General features: G+C 45.7%; 1 protein-coding gene across 1 annotated transcript; it reads left to right on the top strand.

Annotated features, from left to right (window-relative positions):
* Positions 1–3,618: 3,618 nt before the first annotated feature.
* Positions 3,619–4,797, top strand: LOC131009911 (uncharacterized). Its single transcript, XM_057937311.1, has one exon. It carries the CDS (start codon positions 3,619–3,621, stop codon positions 4,795–4,797), a length of 1,179 nt encoding a protein of 392 aa, XP_057793294.1.
* The last annotated feature ends 7,619 nt before the right edge of the window (positions 4,798–12,416 follow it).

Raw genomic sequence — 12,416 nt, 5'->3', positions numbered from 1 at the left:
AATAGGATCAATAATGATTATCCGATTAATGATTTTTCAATGGTAATTTTGATGCTTAATATATACGTAATCTAACGTAAAATTTAATTAAAAATAATAATAGTAGATATGTTAATATAAGTGTAATGGACAGAATCCGTGCAACCCGAAATCATGCGGCCCAACGGGTCGGCCCAATGAAGCAAGTCCATACGTAAGTCAATAGTAGTTGGTGTAATGGACAGAATCCGTGCAACCCGAAATCATGCGGCCCAACGGGTCGGCCCAATGAAGCAAGTCCATACGTAAGTCAATAGTAGTTGGATACCTAGGAAAAATAGGAGGATATGAAAGGACGTTTCCGGGGGAATCGGAACGAGAAGGGTTTCAGAGAATACTCTAGAAACCCTAGCCGCCACCCTACGGGCCCGTAACCTATATATGCACCAGCCCATTGACATAATAGGGGACGGTCAATCATTCATTCGGACTCTGGCACTCACACACGATCTCTCACTCCCGCTATCCCCGCTCTTCCGTTCCGCCTCCACGCTCACAACTCTCTAGGGTTTCGATCGTCCGGCTGGCCCCGCTAGCCCCGACGTCCGTCGCCCCTTGATCCATACCGCTCATTAGCTCTACCTCTGACTACTGGATCAACCGGATCAGTCGGAGAACTCTCTCATTACCATCATTTTTCTATCTTCTCTCCGTCGTTTAATTATTGTCATTACGTTACTTACGTTATTTTTCATATCAATTCACTGACTTGAGCGTCGGAGGCCCTTCCATCGACACCCCCACCGGTGCTCTTCGGAGGGCTCTAACGTTGCTTGTGGTTTCAGGTTGCTAGTGCCCATCGATCCAGACGTTACTGACGTCACTTCCGTAATTGTTGGATTCACCCCCTACAATTTGGCGCCCACCGTGGGGCCCTAGCAATCAAAAGCTACACCATGAGTGCTCCGAACGACGCTCACGACCCGAACAATGCCTCAGACCCATTGGGTTCAACCCAATCGGAGTTGCTTGCCCAAGTGGAGGTGAATGCCCGGATCTCCGCTTTGGCCGATCAAATTACGCGAGAGCGGGAGAGTAGGCTCTTATTGGAAAAACAGAATGCGGAACTACTCGCTCGGTTGAATGCTTTCGCCCAGACCCAGACGCCTCCTCAAATCCAAACACCCCGTGATAACCGGTTCCGAGTTCCTATCAACTCCATGATAGACATAGAGGATGTCCCGCTCACACCCCATGGAACTGAGATCAACCCAGATGACCCGTCATCATCGGTAAGGAACAATAGATCGGAGACTACCCATGCTAACCCGGATACCCTTCTTGTGAATACAGGTGAAACACGCACCCTAGATCGGACGCCCGGAACAATAGGGACAAACGCAACAGGGGCCCTCACCCAGGTCAACCTGACGACCGGGGGAATAGGTCAGTCAACCTTGACGGGTCGGACCGGCATCGCCCCTGAAGATGACTTCCTGCGTGACGCCCCAACGGGCCAACCAGATGGGCCAAGGCGAGCAGGCCCAGTGAGCCAGAATGGCGGAACTCACGATCAACCACCTCTGGTCGAACAGGGCCGACACGGCATGCGGGGCATCCAACAGAGTATGGACCCCGTCCTGGCCAGAAGACTGGCAGATATGGAAGCCATCATCCAACGAATCCCAGGAGTCCCGGCCCCGATCAAGAAGAGTGCAGAGAATTGCTTCGCTGACTCTCCGTTCGTGGATGAGATAGCCTTGGTGGAAATGCCCAGAAAGTTTAACTTTCCACATATGAAGATGTTTGACGGCGCATCCGATCCAGACGACCATATAGCTCAATACCACCAGAGAATGTTTACCGTGGCTATCCCTCGTGACATGAGGGAGGCATGCATGTGTAAGGGGTTCGGTTCTAGCCTAATAGGACCGGCCCTCCAGTGGTATACGAACCTTCCTAATAATTCAATTAGATCTTTTGCTCAACTAACGGATGTTTTTGTTCAACAGTATGCAAGCAGCAGGAAACTAGAGAAAATCTCAGAAGACCTGTACGTTATTGTCCAAAGGCATGGTGAGCCTCTTCGGGACTACATCGGACGCTTCAACAAAGAGAAAGTGTCAATCACCAACTGCAGCGAACAAACCGCTGTCACGGCCTTCCGTAAGGGCCTTCTACCAGGGTCAGACTTGTACAAGTGTTCGCTATTATTTTCACCACGCCGCAAGTATACGGTGTAGTTGCAACATAGGGAAGCAAGGTCGTATTCCACAAGGATTAGTAGTCAAATTCTAGTGATTACCTTAAGTCATTATGCTAGAGCTATTTAGACTAAACAAGGAGGTGAGTGGTTTGATTAACTAACAAATTCAAAGACAAAATAAGAACAATCAAATAAAGTGGATTAATTAAGTGATGAAGGTGGTTTAGGGATTAGGCAACGATGGATTAGCAATGGACTTCAATTAGCTCAATATTAGTCTTGATATTCCTATTTATCTAGAGTGATCTCCCCACTAGTTCTAGCCCCCTCCCGGACGACTAAAACTGTAGATTACGGGTCATAGTTGCCGTCCCCGGTCAACTTCTAACCTATAACTCCCAAGAGCACAAATGATCGGTAAACTCTCACCCAACTCTCAACCTCCCGGTTTATTGAGTCAATATGTTTCAAGCTCCTAATCTATTATGATTATCCTCTCCCGATTCAAATCACAAATTAGAAATGCATAGAAAGTGGCCAACAATCCATACAAGAATTAAAGCTAGGGCTTGAAAAGATAATAACAAGGAAATAATCAATACATATATTAAGCATAATAATCAATCCATCACATCATCCATGAGCCTAATCCCCAAACCAATGGGGGATTTTATCCAAACATGTTCACAAACAACAAACCAAAATCAAAGAAATACATAAATGAAAGAGAGAGTAAGAAGTGACAAATCCTATTAATGAGCTTTCTTCAATCTTCTCTCCTCTTCAATGCCTTCAATCTTGGTAAAAAGATGTGGTAATGGAGGCTAGGGTTTGGTGTGAATGAATTGGGGAAGATGGAAATGGGTGAGTATGAGGTTGGGGAAGATGAATAATGTGAGGAAAAGGGGGAGAAAGGGGTTTAAGGGCTGAAAAACGCGACTCCGCTCTTTTCCCGCGGTCATGGCCCGCGCCCGTGGTGCTCAAACGTGGGCAAAACTCAGGGAACCCGCGGTCCCGCCCCGCGGCCGCGGGTGGTGACCGCGGTACACCCCTGGAATTGGGAACAGCTGACCCGCGGTCCCACCCCGCGGCCGCGGGTGGTGACCGCGGGGTACTGGGCGTTTTGCACAGTCCGCTCGTTTTGCTCCGTTCTCCCTCGTCCGGACTCGGATTTGGTCGCCGTTTGCGCTCACGGATTCCTCTCGAGACGTACTTCAATCTCATATCTTCAAAATGCTCCAATTAATCCTTTATTTTTCCTGAAATTACTCCAAAACTACACCAAGATATCAAATCTTCATAAAACTAAATATTCGGGCACAAACAAGCATTCACAAGCAAAACATGAAGGGAAATGACAACAAAACATGTGGAATTGAGGTATGAAAACCATGTTTGTCAACAAGACACTTACCAAGTATCCGTGCAAGACAATGGAAGACGTGTTGATCCAGGCTTGGGCTCAAATCAAATGGGAAGAGGACCAGTACAACATGCAAAGAGTCTTTCCGCCAGAGAGACCCGAAAGAGATTACAGGGTTGACAGGAGATCCGGTCGTGACAATCGTGACAGACGAAGTGAGCCTTACACGCCATCTCACAGAGGAAACAAAGGGAGAGGAGACTATGATCAAGCACCAAGTACGCGCCCGCGTGAAAGAGCAAAACTCCCAGAATACCTCCTATCTATTTCACCCGTAGAGGCGGTAACAGCTCTGATGAACCTTGGCGATAAAGTTAGTTGGCCGGAGAAAATGAGAGCCCCACCCGACCAAAGAGATAGATCAAAATGGTGTGACTTCCACAGTGACCACGGTCACCGCACGGACGAATGCATCGCGCTCAGACTGGAAGTGGCGAACTTATTGAAAAAAGGGCACCTCACCAATTACTTGACTGACAAAGGCAAGCAGACCCTGCAGCAGGCGAGGGATAGACAAGAGAAACACAGAGACGACAGCCCGCCAGACCCGCCGCATCATGAGAGAACTGTAAACGTGATATCCGGAGGTTCCGAGGTCAGCGGAGTCACTCACTCAGCCGCAAAGAGGCATACCAGACAGGCTAGATCAAGCAAATCCGGGGTTCCACCTTCAGGAAAAGCGGGAACAACAGACCCTACTCAACTGATCAGCTTTGCAACATCCAAATCAGACAAGCTTCTACACCCTCATCATGATGCTTTAGTTATTTCTATTTATATTGCTAACTGCTTGACAAAGCGTGTACTGATAGACAATGGTAGCTCTGCCAATATTCTGTTTTACAGTGCATACAGGGAGATGGGTTTGGATGAGTCCAAGCTAATCAAGAAGGCTGCCGTACTCGTCGGTTTCAGTGGCGAGAGTACGACCACTGTAGGGGAGATCGATCTTCCCGTCTACGCAGAAGGAGTCAACTTGTCCACTAGGTTTCTCGTGGTAGACGCCCCGTCTGCATACAACGTCATCCTGGGCCGTCCATGGATCCACGGAATGGAAGCAGTACCATCCACCTATCATCAAGTCATACGATTCCCAACCAAATGGGGAATTAAGGAGATCAAGGGAGAGCAAAAGGACTCCAGGGTGTGCTACCAGACCACTATGAAAGCAAAAAGTCCGTCCTTATAGCAACTACAGCAGGAAGCTCCGTCCCGTTCGAAGATGAATAAAGAATGCACGTCGAATCAATCAATTACACCAGGAGGGATACCTGAGTCGCTCAACCGTGTCCTTCAATCGAAGTACATGGGAGTACAGGAACACCCGAATGATACTCTGCAGTGCACTCAAGACGTGAATCAACAGACGGAACACTATAATCGAGCTACACAAACGAAGAGACCACGCAGCCTGATCGAGGAGGAGACGGTGGAGATAGAGGAAGTTCAAGTCAATGTCAACTTTCCAGATCACAAAGTTCGGATTGGAGCACAACTCGAACCGGAGCTCAGAGAGAAGCTTATCAATTTCCTATCTGATTATTACGATTGTTTCGCTTGGTCCCATGAGGACATGACAGGGATTGACCCTAGTATCATTGTTCACAGGTTACAGGTCACCCCGGGCTATCCACCGAGGAAGCAAAAACGTAGAAAGTTTGCACCGGAGAGGAACCAAGTAGTGAATGATGAAGTCACGAAGCTCCTCAAGAATGGATTGATTCGGGAGGTCTACTATCCCGAATGGCTCGCAAACGTGGTGGTAGTCAAGAAAAAGAATGACAAATGGCGGGTGTGCATCGACTTCACGGACCTCAATAAGGCATGCCCGAAAGATTCGTTCCCACTACCACACATCGACATGCTAGTAGACGCGACAGCAGGCCATGAATTAATGAGTTTCATGGACGCATATTCGGGATACCATCAAATCCGGATGCACCCCGATGATGAGGAAAAGACGGCCTTCATGACCAGCGTAGCGTTATTCTGCTACAAGTATATGCCATTCGGATTGAAGAATGCAGGAGCAACATATCAACGCTTGGTCAATCGGATGTTTGCAAGCCTGCTGGGCCAAACAATGGAAGTCTACATCGACGACATGTTGGTCAAGTCCATCCACGCGAAGGACCACATTGATCACTTGAGGGAGACGTTTAAAATTCTTAGAAAATATAACATGAAGCTAAATCCTACTAAATGTTCCTTTGGTGTCAATGCAGGGAAGTTCCTAGGTTACATGGTGACCCAGAGGGGAATAGAGGCAAACCCGTCTCAAATCGAGTCAATTCAAAGAATCCCTTCACCCACATGCGTGAAAGACGTTCAGAAACTGACGGGGAGAATAGCCGCTTTAAGCCGCTTCATTTCAAGGTCGTCCGAAAAATGCCACCTCTTCTTCAACACTTTGAGGAAGTCAAGAACGTTCGAGTGGACTGAGGAGTGCGAGGAAGCTCTAAAACAACTCAAGCAATACTTGACTAGCCCGCCATTACTCGCAAAACCAAAGAACCATGAGATTTTGTTGGTATATCTGGCCGTCTCCGATACTGCCGTCAGTGCCGTGTTGGTCAGAGAAGAAGATGGAAAGCAGTCACCAATCTACTACGTAAGTAAGTCACTACTTGATGCAGAGACCCGATACAGCCAGCTGGAGAAGCTAGCTCTCGCACTAGTCCACGCGGCAAGGAAGTTACGTCCGTATTTCCAGTGTCATCCGATTGTAGTCGCCACCACATATCCCTTGAAGGCCATACTCCATAAACCGGAACTATCCGGTCGACTGACTAAGTGGGCGGTGGAATTGAGTGAATACGACATCACATTCAAGCCACGAACCGCACTTAAATCTCAGGTATTAGCCGACTTCGTAGTTGACTTCACACCTAACCTTACTATGCAGGCAGACCAGGAATTATGTTGTATGACGGAGGGACCCGATCAAACTGGAATTTGGAAACTATACGTCGATGGATCCAGCAACATGCAAGGAAGTGGACTTGGAATCGTCCTGTCATCACCACAAGGAGACATCATGGAACGATCAATCCGATGTGAATTCAAAGCGACGAACAACGAGGCTGAATACGAAGCCATGCTAGCCGGACTCGGACTAGCTAAGGAAATTGGGGTAAAACGCATTAACGTATTCAGTGATTCTCAACTTGTAGTTAACCAGATGCAGGGTACATTTCAAGCCAAAGATACTAAAATGGCGGCTTACCTGGGTAAGACGAAAGAGCTCCAATCATGCTTTGAAGAATTCACCGTCAATCAAGTACCGAGGGGGGAGAATGGCCATGCTGACGCTTTAGCCAACCTTGGGTCAGCAATTCAGACCGCACAACCTAAAACCGTAACAATCACTTGTCTTCAATATCCAGCAATCCAAAAAGGTGGGGCCGAAGAACAGGTGACCGAAGTATCAGTCGAACGAACATGGATTACCCCCATAATGGAATATCTCGAGAGAGATATACTCCCGGATGATCGGAACGAAGCACGTCGGCTCAAAGCTCAAGCAGCACGGTTCTGCATCATTCGAGGTAAACTGTACAAACGTTCATTTACTGGTCCCTATTTGAAGTGCATTAACCCTGCAGAAGCAAGATACGTCTTGTCCGAATTACACGAAGGTGAATGTGGCAACCACTCGGGAGGCAGAAGCCTCGCACACCGCGCCTTAACCAACGGTTACTACTGGCCCACAATGAAAGCAGATGCAGCTGATTACGCCAAAAAATGCGATAAGTGCCAACGGTTCGCCCAAGTATCACATCTGCCCCCGGAACCCCTGACCGTTATCACTTCACCATGGCCATTCATGAAATGGGGGATGGACATTGTAGGCAAATTGCCCGTTGCACCCGGACAGAAGGTATACATGTTGGCAGTAACTGATTATTTTAGCAAATGGATAGAAGCAGAGTCTTTCCACCAAGTGCGTGACAAAGAAGTCAAGGGGTTCATATGGAAGAACGTGATCTGCCGATACGGGGTACCCAAAGAGATTGTTACGGATAATGGATCACAATTCATCAGCGCGGACTTCCAGGGCTTTTGTAGGTTCTGGAATATAAAGCTGAGCTTCTCAACACCAAGGTATCCTCAGGCAAACGGACAAGCGGAGTCTTCCAACAAAACCATCATGAACACCCTGAAGAAACGGCTAGAAAAGGCCAAAGGCAAATGGGCAGATGAGTTACCAGGGGTGCTATGGTCCTACCGAACAACTACAAGAACGTCAACAGGGGAAACACCATTCTCCCTCGCCTATGGGATGGAGGCAGTAATCCCAACGGAAAGCGAAGTACCCACCGCCAGACATGAGCTCACGACAGACGATGGGAATCAAGAGGCCATGTGCCACGAGTTAGATCTCCTTGATGAGAAACGGAACAAAGCAAGTATCCGACTAGCTTCCTACCAACAAAGCATCGCCAGACATTACAACAAACATATCCGCACCCGCACATTTAAGCCGGGCGACTGGGTATTACGAAAGTGTCAATATATAAAAGTAGCCACTTTCATATAGTAAAAATAAATTTTAGCCTATAGGATAAAAACATAAAATCTTAGCCAGTTTTTATGCGAAAAGACTGAAATACCCCTTTATATAAATGGGTGAAAAGACTGAAATCTTAATCCCTATCTCTTCTCGTCTCTTCTCTTCTCGCTCTCTCTCCGCTCTCGCTCTCGCTCTCTCTTCTTTACCCGGTGCTGCCGCCGCCGCCTGCTGATTTTCCGACGAATGATCCGCTGATAGAAACTCAATCCAGAGGCGATGGATTCTGGAAAGGATGATGTGCTGCTTTGTGTTGCTGCGGTTTGTTGGATGCTTGTTTCTGAGGAGGATTATGCAGTCAGATGCTTCCTGGATTGTTTGCTGAACTCCGTGGAATTGAGCGAAATAGTTGTCAATTGTGGTCTTCACTGTTGATTTTGAGGTTAGGAGAATCGTGGAAGAGAATCCCCATTTACTTTCAACCACTTTTCAAAACCCCCAAAATGCAACCGCCCCCCAAAATCGCCGCCGCGATGTCGTCGTCGCAGCAGATCGAGTCCCACCGCGAGAACGCCGAGGTGTATAACGGCAACGCCGAGGTGTACACCGGCAACGCCGGGTGCAAGCAGAAGTCGAAGGAGCTGCTGGAGACTAGTAACTTCTCGCAATTACTAGGAATAGGTAATCAAACTTATGGTTTGTTTATATAGGTAGATGTAAAAGATGTGTTGCTGATGAGAGTATTTAATTGATATTCAAACAGATTGAATGACATTAACTGTTGATTGTGAATGTGAGAATTTGAGTGTTTTTCCTTCCTCTAATTATGTATTTGGGGATTGTGTTGGTGGAAATGTTTGGACATCCAAGTTTCTTGCGTTGAATATCGAGATTATCATATTGGAGAGAATCAACACATATTGGAAGCTTTCTCATTATGTATATTGTTCAATGCACCGCCTTCGCTTGGTTCCGCTTCGATGAGAAGATCTCCGCCAGAAGCTATCACTTGTTGCCGGAACTGAGGATGATGAAGCCATTTCTCCGGTGATGCTAATTATGTCGAATTATGTAATTTTTTTTTCTATAATTTTAGTTTGAGATTACTACTTATTTGATTTTTGGAGAGGTTGTGTGTGGTATACGAGGAATTAATTGAGAAAGATCATTGCTGCTTGTGTTGTTTGTGGATTGATGCTTTGTTATCTGTACAATTTTTTAGTTTTATTTTTTCGTGAATAATAATTCTCATTTGCTTATGTTTTAAATATCTGATTTCTCTCTCTTTAAGTTTTGAAATAGATTTTAATATCTCTCTCTCATCTGGTGATTCTTTTAGGATTAGAAGTTCATTTTTCAATACTTAGAGAAATATAAAATTGATTAATGTTCTTGAATTCACGACCACATATATGAATTCACAACTTAATATTCTTGAATTTACGACCACATCTATGAATTCACAACTTAATATTCTTGAATTCACAACTAAAACTTGAATTCACAATTAAAATAAATTCTAGTTTTAGTTGTGAATTCAAACTTTAAAAACTCAAATTCACAACTACTTGAATTCACAACCAAAATAAATTCTAGTTCTGAATTAAATTCAGGTTGTGAATTCGACTGATTGTGAATTCACAACCAACATAAATCTGGTTGTGAATAAAATTTTGGTTGTGAATTCGTTTGTTGTGAATTCACAACCAAAAAATTCTAGTTGTGAATTAATTTTTGGTTGTGAATTCGACTGATTGTGAATTAAATTTTGGCTGTGAATTCGACTAGTTGTGAATTCACAAACAAAAAATTCTGGTTGAGAATTCGACTGGTTGTGAATTCTCAATTCACAACCAGTGTGAATTCACAACCAAAAATTTTTGGTTGTGAATTCACACTGGTTGTGAATTGCGGGATTTTTTAAAGGGGTGATGTAAAGTGGCCATTTTTTTAATTTTTAATGTGGAAGGGTATTTTGGTAACAGTGGCCATTTTTTTATGTTTTTATTTTAGTGGACAATTTTTAAGTTTACTATTTCAAAGTGGCCATTTTAAAAATCCACTCATTACGAAAAGTATTCCAGAACACCAAGGAAACAGGTGCGGGTAAATTAGCCCCAAATTGGGAAGGGCCATTTCTGATCACCAAAGTGGTTGGACACGGAGCATACAAATTGCAAACAACGGACGGACGTGACATCAACAACAGTTGGAACGCCATCCATCTCAAACAGTATCACGCCTGATCTCTACGCTTCTACTTTATTTCATAAGGTCTTCCGAGACCAACTCAATCTACTACACGTTTACTGACCTTTGCATGCAGGTCAGAACTACATTCGGGCTTGATCCCTTAATTGGGTATGTAGGCAGCTCTAAGGAGCGCAGCCCCCCTCCCCCTCCACACCCGTGGGGTAAAAATTTTATGTCTAAAGCGCACGCCCGTCTTACCCCGCACATCATGAATTTAGCCTTAAGTTTAAACAACTAAGTCTAAATGGGGGGAAAATTTTTCATGCACAGGGCGCAAGCCCCGTCTCACACCAAACACCCTGAATTTAGCCTTAAGTTTATCAACTAAGTCTAAATGGGGGGAAAAATTTTCACATAAAAGGCGCAAGCCCGTTCCGCCCCGAACATCCTGAATTTAGCCTTAAGTTTATCAACTAAGTCTAAATGGGGGGGAAAATTTTCACATAAAAAGCGCAAGCCTGTCCCGCCCCGAACACCCTGAATTTAGCCTTAAGTTTATCAACTAAGTCTAAATGGGGGGAAAAATTTTCACATAAAAGGCGCAAGCCCGTTCCGCCCCGAACATCCTGAATTTAGCCTTAAGTTTATCAACTAAGTCTAAATGGGGGGGAAATTTTTTGCATACAAGGCGCCAGCCCCATCTCGCCCCGAACACCCTGAATTTAGCCTTAAGTTCATCAACTAAGTCTAAATGGGGGGAAAAATTTATCACATAAAAGGTGCAAACCCGTCTCACCCCGAACACCCTGAATTTAGCCTTAAGTTTAAACAACTAAGTCTAAATAGGGGGAAAAATTTACATGTACAAGGCGCATGCCCATTTCAACCTGAACAGCATCAATTTAGTCTTAGTTTAAACAACTAAGTCTAAATGGGGGGAAAAGTATACATATACAAGGTGCACGCCCATTTCAACCCGAATAGCATCAATTAAATTTTCAAAATAACATCCGAGTCAAAAATAATACAAGCACTTGAACATCAAAGTCATATATAGCCGATCCAGGGGGCGAACCCCCCGGCGATCCGGACCCGCCGGATCAATAATAAGTACCATAAAAGTCTACATCTAGCCCAAAGACATAGAAAAAAGTTTGAAGGCACGAAGGCCTAATAAAGCAGAAAATACTAAGGGCACACACGCCCTGCCAAAAACTAGAAGAACAGGATAATATCACTCATCGTCGGCAGCACCATCGTCGTCCGAAGGCTGAGTAGCTTGGCCTTGGATATCCTCCCACAACTTTAGAGTCGCAGCAGTGTCCCAACCTTGACAGGTCCCATCCAAGTACTGCTGAGTCATCTCGGCCCGAGCCCGGGCGTCCGTCTCATAACAAGCTACTTTAAGCTCATTGCACCGAGACGTTTCCATCTCAGCTAACTCAGCCTTCAGACGGCTGATCTCCCTATCCTTCATGGCCAGCTGAGCCTGAAGATGCTCTCTCAAATCTGCTACCTGCTTATGTCCAGCCTCAACATCCTTCTTGGCAAGTTGGAGATCCTTCCTCAGCGCAACCCTCTCGGCACGAAGAGACTCCAACTCTGTCTCGCGCTCAACCATGAGTTGTTTTAGATAAACAACATGCTGGTAGCCCTGCACACACGAAAACATGGCAGAGTTAACTAATGATAGCAACGCCCAAAGTAAAAGAGATAGATAAATATTAATACCGCAAAGACCGTAGAGGCAGCCATGTCAAAAGCCTTGGGAGTTCCATAATCCACCATAACAGCCCTGTCTTCCTCAAGCAGAAGCTTCTCCAGCTGCCCGGACAACTCGTGATACCCAGTCAGGGCTGAAGCGCCGGAAGGTAGAGACACGGTTACCGAACCGTCGGTCAAGAAGGTTGATTCGTCTTCGGAAACCCTCTTGCCCCTGGAACGACCTGAAGGATTTTCTAGGGGACGATCAGTCTCAACAGCCTGACTACTCGGATCACCCGGCCTTTCACCCTGCTTCTTCTTCTTCTTCTTTTGTTTCATCTCCAGATAAGCGTCACGGTTCATCTCTGATGGGTCGTAACGAAACTTTAGCTCTGCCATCC

The sequence above is a fragment of the Salvia miltiorrhiza genome, chromosome 2 (genome assembly GCF_028751815.1).
Source record: "Salvia miltiorrhiza cultivar Shanhuang (shh) chromosome 2, IMPLAD_Smil_shh, whole genome shotgun sequence".
Classification (NCBI taxonomy): Eukaryota; Viridiplantae; Streptophyta; class Magnoliopsida; order Lamiales; family Lamiaceae; genus Salvia; species Salvia miltiorrhiza.
The sequence above is the reverse complement of the archived record's forward strand: the minus strand, read 5'-3'. Positions and strand labels throughout refer to the sequence as shown.